Source organism: Chinchilla lanigera, unplaced genomic scaffold (assembly GCF_000276665.1).
Source record: "Chinchilla lanigera isolate Chin_1 unplaced genomic scaffold, ChiLan1.0 scaffold00154, whole genome shotgun sequence".
In the NCBI taxonomy this organism is placed as follows: Eukaryota; Metazoa; Chordata; class Mammalia; order Rodentia; family Chinchillidae; genus Chinchilla; species Chinchilla lanigera.
The window spans coordinates 1279815-1303341 of NW_004955555.1; the positions used below are offsets into that span (position 1 = coordinate 1279815).

The 23527-nt window shown below is 53.6% G+C and overlaps 2 protein-coding genes and 1 long non-coding RNA gene across 4 annotated transcripts in view; 2 read left to right on the forward strand and 1 right to left on the reverse strand.

Annotated features, from left to right (window-relative positions):
• The first annotated feature begins 6550 nt into the window (after nucleotides 1–6550).
• Nucleotides 6551–11259, forward strand: Znf575 (zinc finger protein 575). The gene is made up of 4 exons (XM_005412441.2): nucleotides 6551–6914; nucleotides 7147–7273; nucleotides 7790–7888; nucleotides 8399–11259. Exons 3-4 carry the CDS (start codon nucleotides 7807–7809, stop codon nucleotides 9055–9057), a joined length of 741 nt encoding a protein of 246 aa, XP_005412498.1. The 5' UTR covers nucleotides 6551–6914; nucleotides 7147–7273; nucleotides 7790–7806; the 3' UTR covers nucleotides 9058–11259.
• A 2342-nt stretch (nucleotides 11260–13601) lies between these two features.
• The window catches only part of Xrcc1 (X-ray repair complementing defective repair in Chinese hamster cells 1), a 22424-nt gene continuing 12498 nt past the window's right edge, over nucleotides 13602–23527 (reverse strand). Inside the window, exons 4-17 of one of the 2 annotated variants that reach the window (XM_005412443.2) lie at nucleotides 19697–19855; nucleotides 18659–18733; nucleotides 18453–18564; nucleotides 18065–18174; nucleotides 17865–17976; nucleotides 17485–17743; nucleotides 17071–17187; nucleotides 16333–16426; nucleotides 16052–16184; nucleotides 15737–15791; nucleotides 15507–15649; nucleotides 14313–14403; nucleotides 13877–13952; nucleotides 13602–13783 (exon numbers count right to left, since the gene is read on the reverse strand). In XM_005412443.2, the coding sequence (XP_005412500.1) occupies nucleotides 13670–13783; nucleotides 13877–13952; nucleotides 14313–14403; nucleotides 15507–15649; nucleotides 15737–15791; nucleotides 16052–16184; nucleotides 16333–16426; nucleotides 17071–17187; nucleotides 17485–17743; nucleotides 17865–17976; nucleotides 18065–18174; nucleotides 18453–18564; nucleotides 18659–18733; nucleotides 19697–19855 (1650 nt within the window). In that variant the 3' untranslated portion in view covers nucleotides 13602–13669. The remainder of the gene's footprint in view (nucleotides 13784–13876; nucleotides 13953–14312; nucleotides 14404–15506; nucleotides 15650–15736; nucleotides 15792–16051; nucleotides 16185–16332; nucleotides 16427–17070; nucleotides 17188–17484; nucleotides 17744–17864; nucleotides 17977–18064; nucleotides 18175–18452; nucleotides 18565–18658; nucleotides 18734–19696; nucleotides 19856–23527) is intronic. The other variant, XM_005412444.2, reaches the window with a different exon arrangement.
• LOC106147412 lies at nucleotides 13744–14325 on the forward strand. The gene is made up of 3 exons (XR_001232310.1): nucleotides 13744–13828; nucleotides 14027–14117; nucleotides 14236–14325. It is a non-coding gene; the product is annotated as an uncharacterized LOC106147412 (long non-coding RNA).

Below are 23527 nucleotides of genomic sequence, written 5' to 3' on the forward strand. Positions count from 1 at the left end.
TGGTGGGTGGGCGGGGCGAGGGCCGAGGCGGGGCCTTCTTAAAGGCACCGCGGTGCCGCGCCGAAGGTGGGCGCGCGGGTCGTGGGTGGGGTGGTGCGTAGGTGTCAGACACCCAGGAAGATATCGAGCGTCGCAGGGGCACTTTGAGATCCTGAGGAACAAAGAACACAGGTTCTCAGGGACACACAGAGATACTGGCAGAGAGAGAAGGAGAAACCCATGGGGCCCCCAGATGCTCACCGTCCTGGGCCATTTTATAGGAAAAGTGGGTGGCAGCGCAAACACTGTGAGAAATATAAAAAGGTTCTGGGTTCAAGGTCACGGTGCTTTGAGGGACTATTAGGTGTGTGCCTGGATCCCAGAACAACACTTCATCCCCTACAGCTCATCCAGCAATTCCTTAAGCACTGCTTAACAACAACAAATGTTTTTCTTCCCAAGAAGTAATCTTTTACATATATATCATATATTATATGTGTATATATATATATAATTTTACATTCTTTCTTACAAGCTCTGGCTGAGGAGCATTTGTCTTTTGTTGAGGTGTGAACCTCCCTTTGCTTATTCACACAAAGGACCCAGTGCTGAGAAACAGTTCCTCAAGCCATGCACCGCACACAGTTTGCTCTTTCGAATCAAGAATGATGGCACCAGGCGTGGTGTCCTGTGGCTGTAATCCCAGCACTCGGGAGGCTGAGGCAGGAGGATCACTGTGGAACCAATCACCGTGCTGGCTGCAAATAGTTTGGACACTGGAAAGCCCAGTGCCCTACCCACCTGCAGGACACCATGAAACCTGACTGTACAGGCCCACCTCAACCTGCACTTCTCCTCACCCTTCGGGCCTGCATGGATAGGAAAAACCGAGCGCTATCAAACTGGGCCCTCCAGAGCCCATGGTCACTGCAAAAGTCAGGGGCAAACCTGTGACTTTCCTGGTAGACAATGGAACAGAACTCTCTGCCTTCAAAAGTTCCCTCTGTCAAAAAGTTACCATCACTGGGGCAGCTGGGACTCTTACCTCTCACCCCTTCTGCCAGGCATGAACTTGCAGCCTGGAAGGACATCTCACCAAACTTAAATTCCTGTCGCCAAACCAGTCAGCCTCCCCCTCGTTTAACCCTACACTTTCCCGGAGAGGAAGATGACACCTGCATCAGCCTGACACAGACAACCACGGTCCTGAAATTCTGAAAACTCTCCTCCCAGGGGTATGAGCTAAGACTCACCTCCAGGCCTAAACAGCTACCACGCTCCAGCCACACCCTAGCCACCTAGAGCACTTTGGGAGCCTGATAGATAAGGCATACACCTTTTTGGACTGTTACCTCCAGATGCCACCTGGTCTACATATCTAGATTTAAAAGACGCCTTCCACTGCTTGCAAGTGGCCCCCATAAGCCCCTTCAACTGGGAAAATCCTGAGACAAGGCACAATTCACTTGGACTCCATTGCCACAGGGGGTTAAGAACTCTCCCACTATTTTCCAGGAGGCCCTAGCAACAGACGTGGCTCTGAAACAGCCTGTCTCTCTGTCCCTTCCAGCTCCATCATGGTCCCCTGAGAAAGAAAAAAAATGAGGCTTCAAAACTGCAAAATGTCTTTAGACTGTCAAACTGCTAAAATGCACCTCTCCTTCCTGTAAAGCTAGTTCAAGATCTCTGAGCTGCCAGTGCTGCCATGATTGCCCTCCGTATCCGTTGCCTCAGTCTTCTGCCACCCAGAGCCTACTGGTACACATGCCTGGACCTACAGAATGCCTTCTTCTGCCTTCTTCTGCTGTCAGCCAGCCCCTCTTTGCCTTTAAGTGGAAAGACTCCAGTTCTGGACTCAAAAGTCAACTCACCTGGACTCAACCTTCCCAGAGGTTCAAAAACTTGTTTGTCCTCTTTGGGGAAGCCCTCACAGCTGACCTTGCAAGTTTCCCAGCACAAAATATCACGGCCCTTCTGATTAATGACACCCAAGCTGCCTGTGGGAAAGACACAAAAGCTCTGCTGCAATCTCTGGCAGAAACTGGTTATGAAAAAGAAACTCCACAAATTTCTTAGAGCTGTTGGCTTCTACAGAATTGGGATCCTTGAGTTCACAAAAACAATAATGCTGCTGGCGTGGTGTCACACGTTTGTAATCCCAGCACTCGGGAGGCTGAGGCAGGAGGATCGTTGTGAGTTCGAGACCAGCCTGGGCTACAAAGTGAGCTCAAGGCCAGCCTGAACTGCATAGCGAGAACCTGTCTCAAAAAGACAAAAGAAAAAAACAAACAAGCAATGATGCTTACTCAGACTGTCAGCCCCTGGGAGTGCTCAGCAGCCTGCCTGTGCAAATACTTAGATTCAGTCACTAAGGGCTGCCCCTCCCCGCCACTGCCTCCATGCTCTAACAGCCACTGTCCTCCTGACCAAGAAAACTGACAAGTTCACCTTAGGCTGAGAGAGTTGGGGATATAGCTCAGTGGCACAGCACCTGCCTGGCAAGCACAAGGTTGTGAGTTTGATTCCCAGTAACAAAAACAAAAAAAAAATATTAGGCTGAGACCTAACTGTTCAATTGCTACATACTGTACTGGATATGCTGTGGTTGCCTTGGACAAAGTTATTTTGGCCAGACCTCTCTTACTCCTGCTTCCTGCTGCTGTTTGGAAACCTGCCACCAAAAGTGCCAAACCTGCATTTCTAAGCCCCCTCCAGGGATCTGATTGAAACATTAACCCCAGCTAGAAAAACTTAACCTGGTACTCCCGGAAGACCAGAGCCAAACCTGCCCCCACTGTTTGTTTTGCAAGCTCAAGCCACAGCACTGGCACCTGTACCCCCGCAGCCGGCCCAGGCTTCAGCGTCCGTGTCACTGGCCTTGACCTCCACCTGGCATGACCTAGTGTTCATCTGTACCTACTCAGGCTGGCCATGAAAACAAAAATTTGTAGGGTCCCACTGTCCCTAGATATGGCCTACCCTTGACCACTGGCAGCAATAATGGACCTGCACTTATAGCAGAGATAACTCAAAACTGGCAGAACTACTACAGGCTACTTACCCCAGTCCTTGCTTCCCTGTCTCCCTGCTAGCTGTAGTTTTTGCCTTAAACGCTATAGATGGTTGTCCCAATAAAACAATACAGAACCACTTCTAGTTGGGCCTTGTCTCAGAACACATATAACATGCCCAGCAAAGATTTGCTGGGAAAACTAAAGAGAGGGGAAATGTAGCAGAAGAACCCAACTCCACAAGCCAGTGTACTTCACTCTGTTAGTTGACCAAGCAATTGTTCTGGTTACAGGTCCTGTTACTTTTATTTCTTAGAAATGGCGAGCTGGGTGTGGTGGGGCATGCCTGTAATCCCAGCACTCAGGAGGCTGAGGCAGGAGGATCGTTGGGGGTTCAAGAACAGCTTGGGATACAAAGTGAGCTCAAGGCCAACCTGAACTGCATAGTGAGACCCTGTTCCAAGAAAGGAAAAAAAGAAAAGAAATGGCTGGTCACTGTGATGCATAGCTGGCCACTATGATGCATATTGTAAGAACCAATACCCAATTGACAAGCCATCCTGCTTCTGTACTTCCTGCTTGCTTATCTCATATAAGCCCTAGACCACCAGAGATCAAGGCCTGATATTTTGAGAATGATCCCCATCAGTGTCCGTTGGCATAAAATAAATCTGCCTCCAAATCTGGGGCATCATTTCAGTGTTTCCATTTGCCCTGTGTTTGGAAAAGTTAGTCAGGGCTTCCTCTGTGGTCCTTTCCCCTACATTATAGCAAGTCAATAAAATCCAACTTTGCTGGGTGTGGTGGTGGTATTATCCCAGTACTTGGGCGGCTGAGGCAGGAGGATGGCAGGAATTTGAGGCCAGCCTGGACTACATAGTGAGTTCAAGATCAGCCTGAACTATATAGCGAGACCCTATCTCTAGATAAATAAAACCAAACCAAATTTGCCAAACTCCATTGTGTATTTTTGGTGGCCTTCAGCGAAGCAAAAACTCAGCCACTCAGAGACAAGTGAGCTGACAGGCAGAAGTACCATAGAAGGAGGCCCAGGGATCCTCCAGAGGTACTCAGAGGCACAGAGGATTGAAACGGGCTTGCTACACAGAAATGGAGACACCACGATATACCTGGAGATTCTGGGAGATGCTGAGGGGTGGGAAGAGGTTCTGGGAGATCAGAGCAGGGAGTAATGTGCAGAGGGGAAGAGCAGACCTCGGGAGAGGGGAGAAACAGGCAGAAGAAACACCCAGAGCCAGGAAGTCTCCTGCACAGCTGGCCCAAGTGGGGTGAAGCTGGGCCCCAGAGCTCAGTCTCCAGTTGGGGTCATGGGGCAGAAAGGTGGGACATCAGGAGGTGCAGGGACTGGGGGAGCGCAGAGAAGGGGGGAGCCAGGGAAACAGGGACCCTCAGCACGTGTTATGCGATGGCCCCTAAATAAGACCTTGGGGTCCTTGTGTTTGCAGGGTTTCTAGGTCCCATGCTGACCCTGGAAGGCCTCCTGGGGTTTCTGCAGGCTCAGCCCTGAGCCCTCCTAAGCAATGGAAACCTTGGCTTCATCTTTTTGGGCTGAAAATTTACTTTTTGGGGATCTCATCGTTCTCTTCTGTAAAACAAAGCTGCAAACAGTTTCCTCCTCTTCCGTGAAGACCCAGTGAGTTCGCACCTTAGTCTGGAAATGCGTTCGGCACACACAGGCTCAGCGGGCGTGGGCCGTTGTGACTTCCCCATGGTCCTCCACGCCTTCCTCCCTTCCCCTCCACCCAGCCCATCTCCTGGCCCCAGTCAGGCTGCCAGTCCATCACCACACCTTCCTTCCCAGTCTCGAGGCAGCAGAGCCACAGTGCACAGTGCCTGGACTCCAGGGCCCGCCTACAGGGTTCAAATCCTGGCTCAACTAGTCTTGCCTGGGGCCTGGCTGTGTGACCTTTGGCACTCAACCGTCCCCTTCGTGCCTCATTTTCCTCTTCCACACAAGGGTGCAGCATAGCACCTCCTCTTAGCAAATTACCACGGTGATTAAATAATTAATACACATAAGGACAATTTCCAGTACAGAAGTACTTAATAAATGCTAGCAATTAATACTGTAATTAGTATATAAATGGACTCACTGGTTTTCTGGCTTCTACTTGCCTCTTTTTTATTTTCTGTGTGGCAACCGAAGTGAGCCTTTTTAAATGGCATTGAAAGCTAGGCATGGTAGTGTATGCCTGAAATCCCAGTATTCCAGAGGCTGAAACAAGAGGATCGCGGTGAGTTTGAGGCCAACTTGAGCTACATAGTGAGACCCTGTCTCAAAACAAACAAACATAAAATGGCCATGATCCTGTAATCCCAGCACTTGGGAGGCCAAGGCAGAAGGATCACTGAGTTTGAGGTCAGCCTGAGCTACACAGTGAGTTCAAGACCAGTCTGAACTACATACATAGTGAGACCTTGTCTCAAAAAAAAAAAAAAACACAACAAAAAAAGCCGGGCGTGGCAGCATACAGCTGTTATTCCAGCACTCAGGTTTGGGAGGCTGAGGCAGGATTGCTGCCAAGTCTGAGGCCAGCCTGAACTACACAATGAGGCCCTGTTTCAAATAAAAGGAAGAAAGAAGTGGAGAGCAAAGAGGCTGTGGTAACATTCGATCTGAGACCTAAGGACAGTACCCCGAGATAGGACTGGCTATGGCTCAGAGGAGACCTGGAAGGAAGGCCAGACTGCAACATTGCTAGATGTAAAAGGAGGGATCCCCTGAGTACAGTGTGTTCCTTCTTGAGGTCTGTCAAGTTGTTCCTGGGATAACTGGACCCTATCAGGCCAAGTTCAATGCCCAGTAAAAACAAAAATATTGATAACATTTATTGAGCACTCTATAGCCATTCTGCATTCTAAACATTTTCCATTGATTACTGAATTTAATCCCAAGAACCCTCTATATCATACATGAGGAAACCGAGGCCCAGAAAGACGAAGTGACTTAGCCAAGGTCACACAGCTAGTGAGTAGCTGCGGTGAGAAATCAAAGCAGTTACCCAGGCGGTCTGGCTCAGAACCCAAATAACCCATCAAGTAACTCCCAGGGCTCTCAGACGTCACAGACCATGCGGATTTTCAGGCTGGAGACCCACCCTTGCGGAGGATTTTTATGGGAACATCATTGTCATTCCAGCACTTATACAAGCACTCCCTAGAAAGAATGCCCAGCTGCATGCCTTTTCCTCCTGGCACCCAGAGGCCGGGCCTGGTCACCTGGACCACCACGCCCAGGGAAAGGAGAAGCCTAGATCACCCAATGGGCAAGGGTACCGAGGCGCTACGCAAATAGTGTCTTTGACTGGGGGCCATTTTGCTTGAGTTCCGCGCTCCTGTCCTCGCGAAGAAATGGACAGACTTTTCTGAAAATGCCCGGAGGGGTGGAACTGGCAACGAACTGTGAAGAGACCGAACTGGGGTTCCCTGTGGAATTCTCGAAAATAAGAGAGGCATTTATAAAGAGGGCTGCGCGTGGGAGCTTTCTTCCTGATCTTCAAGCGCAGGCCGTCCACGTTCGTCTGGCCCGCGCTTGACTCCACTCAGCCACCGTAGGCCCCGCAGCAGCGGCGCGCTTCCCCGCGGTCCTTCGGCTGCAGCCTCGCGCTCGCTGGAGAACTCGCCCGCATGGCGCTCCCACCCCCTCCTTCCCTTCCGGCTGCCCCCTCCGCAGCTTGGGCTGGCCGCAACTGCGCAGGCGTGCCGACACCCCCTCTGGCGCGCGGGAGGAGGGGATGGGAGTGAGGCTGGGCCCGGCCGCGCGCGGGGCTCCCTCCTCCCCTCCCCTCCGCTCCCAGGCGGCGGGTCCGGCGGGTCCCAGGGCTGCGCAGCGGAAGCCGCAGCCAGAGAGGCCGAGGCGGGAGTGGCCTGGAGCCCCGCCCCCGGGAGAGGCCGCCCCCGCAGGTGAGAAGGGCGGGGTCCAGGTGCGGACGCCTGGTCCACGGGAAAGGATTGGGGCGACGCCTGGATCCTCCTCAGGGGATCGGTGGGGGTCCGCATGGGACTTTGCATTGGCGCCTAGAAGCCCCCGTTCCGAGGGGTGCACTGAGTGCGGGATGCGTGGATTCCCCAGGGAAAAGCTCACTAGGGGGCTCAGGACTGCTGCACAGGCCACATTCCTTCCGTCTTTCTGCAGCTCCCCACTATTCTGCACTCCCCCAGCCCTCCGCAGAGGGTGAAATTTAACAACAGGAAGGACGCGGTGGACGCAGCGGCAATGGACTGAGCCTCAGGCAGGAGCTGGGAGAAGCCACCTCCTGGACGTGAGACCCCGCCCACTGCACTCACAAGCCCCTCCCCTGGGACAGAGCGCAAAGGCCCCGCCCACCCCGCTCCAAGGCCCCGCCCCTGGGCCTGTGTCCCGGCGCTGCTGATTTTGGTCCTTCTGGCATTCAGAGCTCCGCCATTCCCACTGTAGAAGCTCTCTGGGTCCGGGGTCTGGAGGGGAAGGTTCCGCCCACTCTGAACGCGGCCCCACTCGTTCCTCGCTCAGCCTGGGCCCCGGAGTTCATCTTGCAGACTCCCCGGCCTCCTCTCCCCAAGGCTCCAACCCCCTGTTTGAGTTGCAAAGAGACGGCCTCTTGGTTAAATTTCCATGGGTCGGCGGATTGTGCTCCCTAAGAGAACCTTCCTTCCTGTACCCCTGGCCTGGCCTTAACATCCCAGACTTCCCTAGACCCTGCTCCTAAATGGACTGACAAGCTGATTTTGGCCGTTTAACACTATCCCCATCAACCTGCTGATCACCAGCAACACACCCGCCCCCACCCAACCCCTAGGTTCCTGTGCCAGCAAGATGTTGGAGCGAGGTGCGAAGTCCCAGGCCGGGAGCACAGAGCCTAGCCCCTCTGGCAAGGACCCGGTGACCAAAGGAGGAGGTGAGAGGGCCCTGCCTGTGGGTAGGGACCATTCCCCAGGAATGGGAGCTAAAAGAATCACGTAGGAGAATCTTAGGGTGAAAGTTTGTAGATCCAGGATTACGACCATTGGAGCCCCAGAAATACACTGTCCTGGGAATCTTTCCGATTAGTTTTGGGAGACCCTCCCTGATCATTTGCTGGGGCTCAGGAAATTACAGGAAGCACCAGAGGGTTGATATGTGGGATTCCAGGGTGACCCCTGGAAAGATACTGGAAATGGATACCGTAGGCACTCTGGGGAAGCCTGAGTGGTTTGGGAGTACAGGAACATAATCCACTGGAGCCCCTTAGAGTGATGCACGGGGTGGGGGCGGGGAGCAGAAAGAACGCCATTTGGGGAATGAATCAGTGTGATGCCTGAAATGCTCAGATACACTTTGAGGGGCCCCTCCATGGTGGTGGTGGAGTCTTGCCTAGGACTAGGACGTTGGGTGCTTCCTGAAGCCCACCAGCCCTCCTGTCCCCCAGATCTCCACCAGGGCCCAGCGCAGAAACCTAGCCAGTCGGCTCCAGGGCCCACCGCAACGGCGAGCGCGCCTTCCCGGCCCCGTCGGCGGCCCCCGCCCCAGCGACCGCACCGCTGCCCCGACTGTGACAAGGCCTTTTCCTACCCGTCCAAGCTGGCCACGCACCGGTTAGCGCATGGCGGCACCCGGCCCCACCCGTGTCCCGACTGCCCCAAGGCCTTCTCCTACCCCTCCAAGCTGGCAGCGCACCGCCTCACGCACAGCGGCGCCCGCCCACACCCGTGCCCGCACTGCCCGAAGGCTTTTGGCCACCGCTCCAAGCTGGCCGCCCACCTCTGGACCCACGCTCCCACCCGCCCCTACCCATGCCCTGACTGCTCCAAGTCCTTCTGCTACCCCTCCAAGCTGGCAGCCCACCGCCACACGCACCATGCCACTGACGCTCGCCCCTATCCGTGCCCGCACTGCCCCAAGGCTTTCTCCTTCCCCTCCAAGCTGGCCGCCCATCGCCTCTGCCACGATCCGCCCACCGCACCGGGCAGCCAGGCCGCCAGCCGCCACCGCTGCTCCACTTGCGGCCAGGCCTTTGGCCAGAGACGCCTCCTGCTTGTGCACCAGCGGGGCCACCGCCAGGCGGAGGGCCAGGGGGAAAGAGAGTGAGCGCTCCCTGTGGCTCCCAGGCCACCTGTGCTGCCTTCCCCATCAATAAAGAGGTGGGATTCCTAGGCCGTGTAGAGATTTGCCTCTTCCAGAGAGCTGGCAGGAAGACTGGCCGTTTACACCAGGCCTGAAAGTAGGAGGTTGGGAGACTGTGCTCACCTGAGGGACAGGTGTCAACCAGACCCAGCCCTGGGTCCATAACTATGGACCTGGAGCTATGGTTTGCTGGTGCTGGCTCTGTCTGGTTCTCCCCTCCCACTTGGATGGCACAGGTAAAAGTCTGCAGGTATCCTGGCTTGGTGAGGAATGTGGGCAAACAGGCTCTCTTTATGGTGCTGAACGTTTAGCTTGATGACTCCACCTTGGCCACAGGACCATTTAAGACACACGTTTGCCTGCTCAAACTATTCCACCTGTTGGAATTTGTCCTGTAAACTCAAGCATGGCAAAGGGCATAAAGGTAAGGATGTTCACTACATCATGATGGTTGTGGCCGGACAGGAGACTGCCCACATGCCCACCAGTGGGGGCCAGCAATGAATGACAGTGCTGCCGTGGAATGGAATATAGGGGTAGGAAGAAAGTCATCACTCCACGCGCTGGTGGGGAAAGAGCCTGGAGACATACAACGTGATACAGGAAAAATAAAGGGCATGCCCCAGACAGTGCTATCACATCTGAAGGCCCCAAACCTTGGAGCCAGCCCTGAACACCTCCTTAGGAGTTGAGTCCTTGGACAAATGCTGTCACCTCTCCGGCCTCAGATGCCTTACCTGTAAAATGAGGATGTCTTAAGGCATTGGTGAGGGGCAAGCATCACCTCAGGCAAGTCAGTTCCCTTTTGGATCTGTCTCTACCCTAAAAGCAGGAGGAACAGCCTAGCATAGGACAGTTCTTTGTTCCATAGATATGTATTAAGCCCCTGTGTGCTGCACCCCGCATGGGACATTAGGGATGCAGCAGTGTTGACAGACTTGCTCTAGTGAGTAGAGTGGACGTTAATCAAGTAGTGGCCCAAAAAGGCGCGGTGATGCAGGCCTGCAATCCCCACAGTTTAGGAGGCTGAGGCAAAAGAATCCAAAGTTCCAGCCCAACATGGGCAACTCAGCAAGACCCTGTATCAAAATGGGAGGGGGCTCTTGCCTAGTATGTGTTAGGCCTTAGGCTCAATCCCCACTACCATAAAAACAAAACAAAACAAAACAAAAAAAACCCCAGCCATTTATGAGCAGTATGGGAGCCTTGTCTTGCCCACTTTCCCAAGAATTATACCAAGGCTGTACTAGTGAAATCTGTCATGTTGGCTTGGAGAGGAACTGAGAACTCAGACCTGCATTTATATTGATAGATGACAAACCCTACATGTACATCAGAGAGTGACAAACTTCCCTATAAGAGATCTGATAATGTATATTCTGGTTCTCCCCCTCTCTCTTCCCGGTACTGGGCCTTTACACTGAGCTTTATTTTTTGAGACAAGGTCTTGCCGCATTGCCCAGGATACTCTTAAACTTGCAATCTTCCTGCCTGAGCCTTGCCGAGTGGTGGGATTATAGGGGCGAGCCCCTATACCCAGCTAGATAATATATATTCATAGGTTTACAGGCCATAGTGTCTGCCACAGTCAACTCTGCTGCTGTAGTGGAAAAACAGCTATACACAATGTTACATATGCAGGGAGTGCGGCTGTGTTCTAATAAAACTACAGGAAGTCAGTGGGCTCGATTTTGCCTCTGGGCTTCAATTTACCAACCACTGCTGTAGATAAGCAGGGAAAGGACAGACTTATCAGTAAATGAGGCTATGATATATGGAAAGTTAAACGGAATCCTGTGGTGTGGAGTAATGCCCCATGTTTTAGTATAATCCCCAGAACCTCTGTTAGCGTGCACATGCAAAGGGGACCTTGTATATATTTAAGTATCCTCTCTTGAGAGCGGGAGATGACCCCGATTATTTAGGTAGCCCTAGTGTGATCAAAAGGGTCTTTATATGGGAAAGAGGGTAGAGAGGAGATGTAACAATGGAGGCAGAGACCAGAGTGCTAGGGAATTTGGGCAGCTGGTACAAACTGGAAAAGGCAAGGAAATGATTCCTCCAGAAAGCTTCCAGGCCTGTGGACGCTTTCATTTTAGACGAGCCTGGCTTTGCACTACTGATCTCCAAAATGATTAGAAAATAAACCTGTGTTGTTTAAAGCCACTAAGCTTGAAGTGATGTGTTATGCCAATAGGAAATGAATACTGATCCTACCTCATACCACACGCAAAAAATGTTTCTGGTAACTTAAGATCTAAATTTGAGGAGGAACAAATAAAGAAATAATTTGAGAATTCTTAAGATATGTAGAAGGAAATAAGGGAGTTATTTAACAACCACAGAAGAGTGTATCCTTAAGGGACAAAAGGCATAAATCATACCCCAGTGCTGCAGTACACACTTGCCATCTTTCCCTGCTTAGAACAAGTCAGCCCTTCAGAGACTGCTGTCTTTTCATACTGTGTCCCTAGTGTCTTGTACATGGTGACAGAATGGCCCTCAAAGATGTTCACGTCTTAACCCCTGGAACCTGGGAGTATGTGGTGGAGAATTACGGTAAAAGAAGAAATTAGGCTGAAAATGAGTTGACCTTAAAACAGATTAAAAAGAAAGTGAGGCTGAGACAGGAGGATTGCTGTGAGTTTGAAGCCAGCCTGGGCTAGATAGAGTAAGGCCAGCCAGAACTATATAGCAAGACCCTGGGGCTGGGGATTTAGCTCAGCGGCACAGCGCCTGCCTGGCAAGCGCAAGGTCGTGAGTTCGATTCCTGGTACCGGAATAAAAAACAAACAAAAAAATAAATAAAATATATAGCAAGACCCTGCTTCAAAAACCCAAAAAGGGGAAGGGAGTCTAGAGAGGGAGGAAGAAAAGGAACTTTTAAAAAATCAAGATATGTTAAGTCCAGGTACCTTCTCCCTAAGATGAATGTAAGTATGTACTGCAAATATGTACTAATAAAAAAAAGACATTATCCCAGATGATTCAGGTGGACTCAGTGTAATCACAGGGTCTTTCAGTATAAGAAGGATGAGACAGAAGAGGCAGAGTCACAGCAATGGGGCATGGGAAAGATGTAACTGGCCATCACTGGCCCTGAAAATGGAAGAATGGGATGCAGGGGGAGCTGTAGAAGCTGGAGAACACATGAAAGCAGGTTCACCCTGACAGCTTGCAAAAGGATCTCAGAGCCCTCCTTGATTTTTAGCCCAGATGCCCATTCTGGACTTCAGACCTCCAGACCTGACATATAGTACATCTGTTGTTTGAAGCCATTATATTTGCAGAAATTTGTTTCAGCAGCCCCAGAAAAGGGTGGCAGTGAGGGATCGGCACCCTGAGTGAGAATCAACAAACAAATGATGAGTGCATACAGCCCACTGCCATCTTCGTCTCACTAGTAACAAAACCAAGGTCTGGAGAGAGAAGGCAGTGTGACTGGGAGCCTTTGCTTGGGGTGAGGCCAAATTAGGGAAGGGCTTGGAATGTCCAACGTTACTCAAAGGTCAGCTCTCACACTTGACTTGTCCCCTCCCCCAGACAGTCCAGGTTCCTCGGACTACAGTTCAGCCCTGTCCAAAAGAACTTCCCAGGGTGATGGAGCGCATGCTACCTGCGTCAATAGAGTAGCCACAGAGCACTGGGAAAGGTGTGGCCTGTGCTACTGAGGAAGTCTGCATTTTGCTTTTAGGAATTAGCTGCTGTGTCTGGTGGCTACCATACTGGACAGCACAGCTTCAAGGACTGTACCCAGCTTCCCAGCTAAACCTGCCCCCACAGCCTCTTCACGGAAGCAGCAATGCCCCTCCAACTGCCTGTTCCTACCTCCCTTGCCCCTTGGCCCTGCCTATAGTGCCATCCTGTCTTCTGCCCCATTCTCTGACACCGGCTTAGTTCCCACCTTCAGTGTGGTGGAGCCTTCCAGGACTTAGGGGGGCTGGTTAACATGCCCCTTTGGGCTAGGGATTTAGCTCAGCAGCACAGCACCTGCCTGACAAGCATGAGTTCCTGAGTTCAACTCTCAGTACAAAAAAAAAAACACAAAAAACCCTTCCTCAGATTCTGCCTCCTGGATTAAGCGTTCTACAGGGATGCACACACAGTGACCTCTGAAACCCCTGGGGGAAAGGCTCTATCCCTGGAGGAGGCAGAAGACTGAGACAAAGAATAGCCGATCTCATGAGCATGCAGCCCTGCAGCCCACATCCCACGGAAGGGCAACCCACATGCAGAAAAGGCTTGAAGGTCAGAATACACAGGGTCAGTGCCAAGGGTCAAGTTCCCAACCCCGTCTACCCCAGCACAGAGGCACAGAGCCAGGGAGAAGACAGCCTCTTCCCTACCACATTTGATGACACAGCCAGGCCTCCTTCCTGGATCCCAGGACAGGGCCTTAAGGTAGCTCAGAGGCCTGGCCTTTGCAGTGGAAGCAAAACCAAACATGAGACATAAGCCAGCAGCCTCCTGGAGCTCTGGCAGACTCCTGAATGAGACGGGGCAACAGCTCCAAAGCAGGTCACCTTTATTAAACTGTGTGTGTGTCCGTGCACGTCTGTGCACACAAGTGCACGGTTCAGGCCTGGGGCACCACCCCATAGAGCTGGTGGGGAAGTAACTTCTGCTTCTCGTTGCAACTGTAGATCCATCGGGGACGAACAAATGCCAGGGAGGGGTTGTCCATCAGAGCCTACAAGAAGATCCGTGTGGGAAAAGACAACCGAGGATGGGGCAGGTGAAGGGGGACCAGGGTTCCCCTTTCCTTGACCCCCCCAGGGCTCACCTCCTCGAAGCTCGGATCCCATTCCTGTGCTGTGATCACAAACTGGACACGGTCACTCATATAGTCCTCGAGCTCCCTAGCAGGACAGGGGGCGGGAGGCAGAGCACATGTCAGGATTAGCATCTGCTCCCTCTACGCCTTACTTCCCAGTCTCTCCCAGGTTCGGTTCTCTCTCCAGCCCCACCGATGTCCCGCAGGTGCCGGTGAGGCCTCCATTCTCCCACGTACCAACCCCACAGTGGTAAGCTGGGTGCTAGCCCTTTTGGTGGGGGTGGACAGCCTCACTTTAGAGAGGGGCCTGAGGACCGCAGTGCACCAAACTGGCATTGAGACCCCACGGCCTGTGCCCACCCTGCCAGGCTCGCCCCTTCTCCTCTGCACTGCCTCCTTCCTGTCACATCCTGTTCTGGACCATCACCCCCCAGCCCAGACTGACCCGTTGAAGGCAGTGACATATCGAATGAGCTTCCGCCGCTCGTCCCCAGGGAACTCCCCGTACAGGAAGAAGTGCTTGCCCTGGAAGAAGTCTGCAGGAGACAGTGGAATGGGTAAGTCCGAGGCCCCGACCCCCACCCAGAGAGACAGAACATTTGGAGCCGATGCAGGGAAGTGGCCTGGTGGCTGAGGCCAAGCTGTTCATGTGGCAGTGATGGCAGGGCTCCCGCGCCAGCGGCCTGTCAGAGCCTTTGGGGAGGCTGGCTGGTTTGTCTATTTACTTGTCTGCCTTACTAGTAGGAGATACAATGACTTATCACAACGTGTCCCTTAGAGATGAGCTGCAGCCATTGCATCAGCTCGGCCCAGGAGGCCGCCCCAGACCAGCTGCTGCTCTACCTGGGCAGCTTTGTTCTGACAGCTGCCTTCTCACCATGACCTCCAGCCGGCTCATTCTTCCCATTTTCTTTCTTTCTTTTTTTTTCTCTCCCTTTTTGTCTTTTTGAGACAGGGTCTTGGTATGCAGTTCAGGCTGGCTTTGAACTCATTTTGTAGCCCAGATTGGCCTCAAACTCGCAATGATCCTCCTGCCTCAGCCTCCTGAGTGCTAGGATTACAGGCGTGCACCACCATGCCCGGCATCATTCTTCCAATTTTCACATGACTTTCCAGGCCACTGACTGCTGCCCCTTTAGGGCTGTGTAAGATCAAAGTGCTTTCCTGCCGTCAGCCATGAGAAGCTGGGGAACAGGTCCCCCAGTGCCCCAAAACCTGGCCTCCACTCAGACCCTGTTCTTGACCAGAAGCCATGATCCCCCACTGGGCAAAGCCCATGGCGCTCCCACTGCCTTCCCTTCTTACACACCCAGCATTTGTGCCAGTATGAGTGACACTAAAGTGAACACGTGTGCCCGCCACTGAGGTCCCAAGGGGCAGCGGTGTCCTTGTCACCTGGCAGGCCCTGATGACACTTGTGAGGGAGTCGGTGGGGGCTCACACTGGCACTGTGCATAAGGGAGCAGTGAGAACAGGAATCGGGAGGCAGTAAAGACAGAAGACACGCAGAGGAAGCCAGCGGGGTGGGGACAGGCCCCGCACAGCAGCAGGTGCTCGAGGCAGGGAGCAGGTGGGCGGCAGGCTCCCGGGCTGGGTGGGCGAGTCACGCTGACAACTGGGAGGCACAGGGGTTTCCTACCTGGGAGTTCAGGAATTGGCTGGTCGGCAGGCTCAGGGCGATCCTCGCTGTCCGTGTTCTCATCTGTGGAGCCCGCATAGGGGTCCTCCTCGCCATTCTCCTCCTGGCCAGGGGGCGGCCTGTGCTCCCTCTGCTCAGCCACCCTGGTGGACGGAGAGCAGCAGGAGGTGGACACGCAGAGCGAACCACTACACCCAACACCAGGCTGCCCGGACCCGAGCCCCACCTACCTTCTCAGCTCATCCTCAGTGTCCCCAGACTCCTCCTCCCCACGGTCCCGACCTGCTGCCCACAGAAGCTCAGTCAGTGAGAGGTGCCCGGGCTTTGTCCTCTGGTCACCCTCCCTCTCACCTGAGGCTACACTCAGGCACCCCAAACTCAACCTCAGCTGACCTCCACACCCAGTTACCTGACCCTGGGACCGCTCTGCTTCCACTCTATTTGTCTGTAACTCAGCTTTCTCCTCCCTCAGACCCGGGGTCCAGGCCCAGCCCCTCCCTCAGACCCTGGTGGTCCAAAACGCATCCCTCTTCCTGTAGTCTAACCTGACTCTTCCTCCTCCGTGTCAGAATTTTCCTGGGGTCCTACTGAGGCTGCTTTGGTCTCTTTTGGGCTTAAGGGCTTCTGGGGTGAGCTGGGTCCAGATGCCAGGGGAGGCTTGGTTTTGGTCTGGGGGCGCTAAGAAGGGAGGGTGAGCGTGAGGAGGGGTGGCAGGGCGAGTGTGAGTGGGGCTGCCTGTAGGAGGCACAACGAGAGAGGCTGAGGAACCGCAGCAGACCCATGTCACCCTCCCGATTCGCCTTCCCCCCAGGCAGGGGTAGCAGACCTTTCTTAGAGGCCTAGGGGCTTCATCCCCGCTGCTGCCGCTGGGACCGCCCCCCTCATCCTCACTGCTGGAGTCGGGCCCTGCCATGAGGTACCTGGGGGAGAAATGGAGGCTCAAACAGGGCACCATGTTTCCCAGGGGAGGTGGAGAGGCTATGCAGGAGGCAGTGGCCCCCGGCATTTACTAATCACTGAGGGCAGGAATCACCCTCCCCTGTCGGCCAGGCCCCCAGCCACAGAGCCCTGAGCACACTCGGTTCCCTCCCTCTTGGGGAAGACAAGTCTTGTTTCAGAGAAGAAAGAAAACTTTGAAGCTGCCTTCTTCTTCAAGAATCACTGTCAATCTCATTAGGAAAATGCCTTTTTTCTTTTTTCTTTGTTTCTTTTCCAGTACCAGCAATCGAACTCATGACCTTGCGCTTGCCAGGCAGGCACTGTGCCGCTGAGCTAAATCCCCAGCCCCCAGGAAAATGCCTTTCCATCAAGGGAAAATTCTCAAAAGTAAACACAGTTGGCCTCCGTATCTGGGGTTCCACATCCTGTGACTCCCAGGCGGGCCGCTTTCCTGAATCTGCAGGCCCCCTGTGCCTCCTCTTCCTTCAGAAGCCGGCTGACTCTGGGCCGGCACCTCAACACTCGGCTGGCAGGCCCAGGCTCCTGGCACTGCCCAGTACAGGGCGTGAGGCAGGCTTGGCACGCGTGCTGCACGTCCACACGGGTGTCCACCGTGAGGCCTCACCTCCGGGAGGGCAGCCGCCGTCGCATGCGGTGACAGTCCAGCACCCACTCTTTGCGCACAATGCGGCCTCCGAGGCCAAGGACCTGGCTGTACTTGGGGGTGTTCGCAAAGGCGCAGCTGTGGGGAGACAGAATTGAGGGGTGCTGGTTAGATGTGATCTGAGGGGTGGAGGAGATAGGGGGTGACAGAGAGAGAAAGAAGGAGCGAAGAAAAGGCAGTAAGATACGTGTGAGAGAAACAGCGAGGAGAGACCAAGGGAGGGATGGAGAAATCACAGGCTGCAGACAGCCACGGAGGCACAAGACCTCCAAAGGGAGACAGAGGCACAGGAGCAGCGACACAGTGAGACAGCAGGCGAGGAGCAGGCGGTGGGGGAGAGCAACAGCCGGGTGTGGGGAGGGGGACACAGCCTACATGAGGTGGGTACTGTCCGGGGTCCAGTCTGGCCGATACTTGGCACCCAGCTCCAGGGCCTTGTCCCGGAGCTCCGAGCGGAAGGGGTTCTGGAAGCCACTCAGCACCACCACCACACCTTGAAGGATCTTCCCCAGCTCCTGAGGGCCGGCTCGGGCTCCCCTGGGCTCGTCGCCGTCTCCGCGGGGCTTCTCTGGCCCAGCCTTCTGTGCTACAGCAGGGACTGGGGCTGCGGTGGGGGTGCGAGTGGGAGCTGGCACTGGGACCCGAAGAGTACAGGTTTAGTCAGCACCACTCGGCCTTCATGCTCAGCCTCTCCCCTCCTCCCTGAGGACACAGGAGCCCAGGCCCCGATTTAACCCGGGATCCAGCTGGCTCACATTTGGGTCTCTTGAGGGCAGGAGATGAGAGCTGGGCTGGCGGTTTGCTGGGGGTCTTCCTTTCTTCTACATTCAAATCCAACTTCCTCTTCCCTTTGGGGGTCTCCTGAGGCTGAGGGGGTGGGGAAGAGCTGCGGCTTCCAACCTCACACGTTCCCACGGCAAGGTCTGGTTCCTGCACCAAACTCTGCTGACCTCACCTTAGAGCTGCTGCCCACAGCCTTGGAGAGTGGAGAGGTGGAGGATGCGGCACTGGAGGCCTGGAGTGTAGCTGCTGCATAGCTGGGCCCTGTTGGGTCACTGGCTGTGGCTATAGAGGGAGGAAAGTGGAGCCCTAATGAGACAGCTGGACCCAGAGACGCCTTAGTTCCCACCTAGGAGACACAGTGCCCTTCCCAAAACCCAGCAGGGATTCAGGCCTTCAGACCCCGGCCTCCTCCCTCAGACCCAGGGTCCAGGCCCAGCCTCCTCCCTCAGACCTAGGAGTCCAGGCCCAGCCTGCTCCCTCAGACCCAAGGGTTCAGATCCTCACCTCTGAAGGCAAGGGCCTCACCCTCTACTGACCCAGGACTAGATTTCAGCACTCACCTGGGGATGTCTTGTTTATCCTGCCAAAGAAGAGGGCTCCCGGTCTCAGGGAGCTGGCGCTCTCGTCTTCCTCCTTCACCCGGAACTGGCCAAGCTTAGTCACTGTCACCTTCTAAGGTCCCATAAGGTGAGGCCATGTGAGGGCCGGTGGCAGGTGAGGGTGGAGAAGTAGGAGAAGGCTCTGGGGTGGGGTGGGTGGTGCTTACCTGGGTTGGGACCTCTGCTTCCTCTTTGTCTGGAGGGCTATGAAGCCGTATAAAACTCAGGCCATAGGGAGAGTCCTGCGAAAGGAAAAGTGGGGGTCAGGACGTTGGCTAAGGACAGAGCCTGGGCCCAAGACCCTTTCACTTAGGTAGCCCTTCATCTGTGATGGACACACATGTCCAGGAGTGCCCTGAGGGTAAGGATAGTAACACTGAACTTCACTGCGTCCTAACTCTGGCCAGGCTCAGCTCTAGGCCTCACGTGCACCAGCTCCTCCGACCCTCACTGCAATGGGCAGAGTCTGCTGCCTGTGCAAGCAGATCCACTTCCCTGTTCCCAAATTCCTGCCTGGGAATGGGAGGGAGTGCTGGGACTCGCTTCTAGAACACAAAAGTACCCCCAGCTCTGTCCCCCTCCACCGGCTGGAAGCAGACCCAGAAGACGAGCGGAGCCTGCCTCCCTCAGCGACCTTGCAGGAAGAAGGCAGTTAACCAGCTTCACGGACAGCTTCAGGGGCAAAAAGGACACCTGCACTGTGGGACCATTACCTACTCACCGCAGCTTGGCGGCGCCTATCAGATCAGGAAACAGAGCCCAGGGAAGGTAGTCACTTGCCCAGGGGCACACGGCTAAGAAGTGGTACAGAGAGGATTTGGACCCAAGGCTCACTAAGTCTCATGATGTTAACTCCAAGCCCACTGTACTGGACATCCTCTAACACGTCAGCTTCCCCCGACTCTGCCTCAGACGTGGCACATTTGCCTGCCTGGACTCCCAAGAACTAAGCTTCTCGGGGCTGGGGATTTAGCTCAGCGGCAAAGCGCCTGCCTGGCAAGTGCAAGGTCGTGAGTTCAGTTCCCAGTACCGGAGAAAAACCATTAAAAAAAAGAACTAAGCTTCTCATCAGGGGTTGGATGCCAACCCATTTCTGGGAACGCGGGCACCCAGCCTCCCCATGAACCCCTGAGGTCACAGCTCTCCACCCCTCCCGCGTTACTGGCCCCTGGGTTCCCCGCACCCTCAGCGCCCACCCCAGGTACCTTGGTGTAGGGCTGGCTGCACACAATTTTGACTCGGTCCCAGCGCTTCTCAGCTGCTGCCCGGACCAGCTTGTCAGGCCCAAAAATGCGAACACGGTTGGGGTTTGAGCCACTGCGGCTCTCGGCAGGGGACATGAAAGATGAGGTGACCAGGAGCACCTGGGTAGAAGAGAGAAGCAGAGCTGGCTGGATTCGATGACACCTTCCAGACACCAGGCGGAGGGCGGGGCCCAAGGAGGGGACGGGTCTGAAACTCCAGCTTCAGTCTTGAGGTTTCTAGGCCTTGCCTGTTTTTTTCTGGGCCTCTGCTGAGTCTTGTCCTGACATAGCCTCAGAAGGATTTTCTTTCACGTTTAAATTTTAGAAAATTTATTTATTTATTTTTTTGAGTGGGGCATAGTGTCACATGCCTATAATCCCAGCACTGAAGCAGGAGGATCACAAGTTCGAGCCCAGGCAACTTGACTTAGCAAGACTCTGTCTGAAAATGAACAAAAAATGGGCTGGAGAGATAGCTGTTTGAAGGCCCTGGCTTCAGTGGAGATACATATATCTGATTATATATCCCATTATATATGTAGTACATATGAGATATATGACACATGAAATTTATATACAAATTTATTGTATGCTGAGGATAGAACCCAGGGCTTTATATATGCTAAGTAAATGCTATACCACTGCCGGCACACCCCTGTAATCCCAGCACCCAGGAGGCTGAGGCAGGAAGACTGCTACAAGTTTGAGGCCAGCCTGGGCTACATAATGAGTTCAAGGCCAGCCTGAACTACATAGCGAGACCCTGTCTCAAAACAAAACAAAACATGCTCTACCACCGAGTTATACCTCCCAACCCCCCAAAATATATATATATTTGATATATAGTAATTGTACATTTTAATGGGGTACAGTGTGACACTTCTCAGTACAATGTATAATGGCCAGATCAAGGTAACTGGCATATCCATCACTTCAGACATTTACACATTTATCATTTCTTCCCACAATGTCCCCCAAACATCTCATGGTCAGCGGTGGGGCTTTTGGAAGATGGCTGGATGATTCCGGCTCTGACGCACGGATGGGATTATAAAGTGATGGCATCACTGAAGGTGACGGAAATGTAGGAAGCAGAATCAGCTGAAGAGCGTAGGTCACGGAGGTGTGATCTTGGGGACCACACCCTGTCCCCAGCCCCTTCCTCTCCACTTCCCCACTACCTTGAGGGGAGCAGCTCTGCCCAACCATGAGGTTCTACCTCACTGTGGGCCCACAGCAACGCACCACCTGACCAGGGACTGAACCCTCTAACCCTGTAAGCCGAAATAAATCTTTCTTCCCTTGAATTGATTTTTTTTCAGGTATCGGGTTGCAGGAACAAAAAGCTAACTAACACAAGACGTTCAAAATTTTCTCTACTAGCTAGCTTGAAATACATACTGTAATGTAGGTCATAGCTATCCTACTGTTATGGTTTGTGTCTGTGTGTCCCTCCAAATCCTCATGCAGTCATGGGGCGGGCTTCCAGAGTTCATGATTGATTCATGGTCCAATGCTGGGATAATGGGTATGAGTGCTAAACCTGCCCTGGGGTGGGTAGTTTGCATAGAACGTAAGGGAGGGAAAGAGGCTCACTCTGCTGCTCCTCCTTTTTGCTGTCTCTGGCCGCCTTGGACTGCTGCCCCTGTGCCATGACACCCTGCCTTGGAGCCAGCTGATCACGGACTGAAACCTCCACACACTGTGAGCTAAATAAATCTTTCCTTCCTTAATTTCGGGCGATGGGTATTTTGTCTCAGCAAGGAGAGAAAAGTAACTGAGACACCTACTATGCCAAGGAACATTAGAAATTGGTCCTCCTATTCAATTGCACCCCGTAACCACTAACCACCTCCCCATATACCCCACCCAGGGCCTGGTAATCACTATTTTCTTCTCTTCTTCTTTGTGGAGATCAATTTCTTAGCTTCCATATATAAGAACATGCAGTGTTTGTCTTTATGTGCCTAGTTTATTTAACACAATGTCCTTCAGCTCCACCCACGCTGCTGCAAAGGGCAGGATTTCATTGTTTATGGCTGAATAATATTCCACCACACATCCATATACTACTTTCGTTATCCAGTAGTCCACTGCTGGACACTGCAGTTGGTTCTACATCTTGGCTACTGTGAATAATGTTGCCGTAAACATGGGTGTGCACAGGTCTCTGTGACATGCTGCGCTCACCTCCGGGGGATTAACACCCAGGAAGAGGTCTGCTGGGTCACATGGAAGCCCAAATGGATGTTTCTAACCTCCAGATCTGGTACTCCTTCCCGAAGGTCTTCCATGGAGCCTGATGTCAGGCAGTATTGTGGGCTACAAATCCTAAGGATAGCTCCCAGCAGAGACTATTCACAGAGAGAGGCACAATAAGTAAGCACCTTTTGGAAATGAAAGACCGAGCCCGCAGAAGGGCCAGAAGAATTATAGGACGGCAGAAATGAGAGCGCAGAGAGTCCAAAGAGGCAGGGAAGCAGCGTCAATGATTACATGATTGCTTCTCTGCTCGAATCCACCCCACTCTCAGCTCTGCGTAGCCTGGCGTGGGCCAACCACATTTCTGCACGTCAACTGCGTCTCAGCAGCCTCTGCCAACAGGGGGAGCTGGAGAGACGCCACGAGCGGCAGGGTGGGGCGCGGGGGCTCCAGCCTGTCCACTTGTAGGTCCTGATAGCGTGGCCTCTACCGTTTCCGGTTTCTGCGCCTCTATAGCACCTCATCCAGGGCCACTGATGAATCCAGTTTGCAGCTTTCCGACACCTCAGAGCCAGCCTCGTCCCGCCCCTCAGGGACGGGGGTCTGAGTTTCAGCCCCACAGGAGCCCAGCTCCACGCTGCTGGCCATCTGCGTCTCGGGCATTCCCCGCCTCTTTCTCCTGGCCCCCCAGTCCCGGGATGGGAGCCCCTCTTCATCAGACCGTAGTCTTGCAATAACATCCAGTTACTAATCCTGGATATTAAATTCTCTCTGTTAAAATAACTAGTATGAAAGTCCAGGGGCCGGGATTTAGCTCTGCGGCACAGCGCCTGCCTGGCAAGCGCGAGGTCATGAGTTCGATTCCTAGTACCCATAAAAAACCAGACCGCCACCCAGCCCCCAAAAAAGAAAGTCGAGAGGTGGCACCTGTGATCTCAGCTACTCGGGAGGCTGATAGGTGGATCGCTGCAGCCCAGGTGTTCAAGGCCAGCCTGGGCAACAGAGGGAGAACCTGTCTCAAAAAACCACAATAACTTCCATTGTCACGGCCTCCTGGTGGAGCCATGATTGCCCTCAATACTGATGCTTTAGTTTGTCTTGGTGCTGATCCCAGGTGGCTCAGAGCTTGATTTTTCATTATTATTTTATTTATTTATCTATTTATGTTTGAAGTACTGAGGACCAAACCCAGAGCCCTGCACATGCTAGGCAAGCACTCTACCCCGAGCTACACCCTCAGCCCCAGCCTGGGCTCCACACAAGGCAGATGACTTCCCTGAGACCATCCCCACCCCACAGAGAGCTGGGACCCACCCCTCCTCCAAAGGCAGCACTCTCCGGAAGTAAATCACAGTCAGCAGGAGGGCTGTCTGAGCTTCTCAGAGAAAGGATACAATTTTCTCTCTAGAAAACTCCTAGCCACAAGTCTTCCTTTCAAAGACTTGGAGTAAAAATTCACTAGCTATCTGCATTGGGAGACACAAGTGAACATTTTAAGTGGTTCTTTCTGCACAGTACTGCCTGACCCAGGCAACTCTTCTGTGAAGGAAAATACTTCAAAGCCTGCTTGTACAGAACTCCCACAGACAC

Excerpts from the sequence above, each read along its gene's own strand:
- Znf575 (XM_005412441.2), top strand. The coding sequence starts at position 7,807 with ATGTTGGAGCGAGGTGCGAAGTCCCAGGCCGGGAGCACAGAGCCTAGC. Across the intron at positions 7,889-8,398 it reads CCCGGTGACCAAAGGAGGAG|ATCTCCACCAGGGCCCAGCG; the intron begins GTGAGAGGGCCC and ends CCTGTCCCCCAG.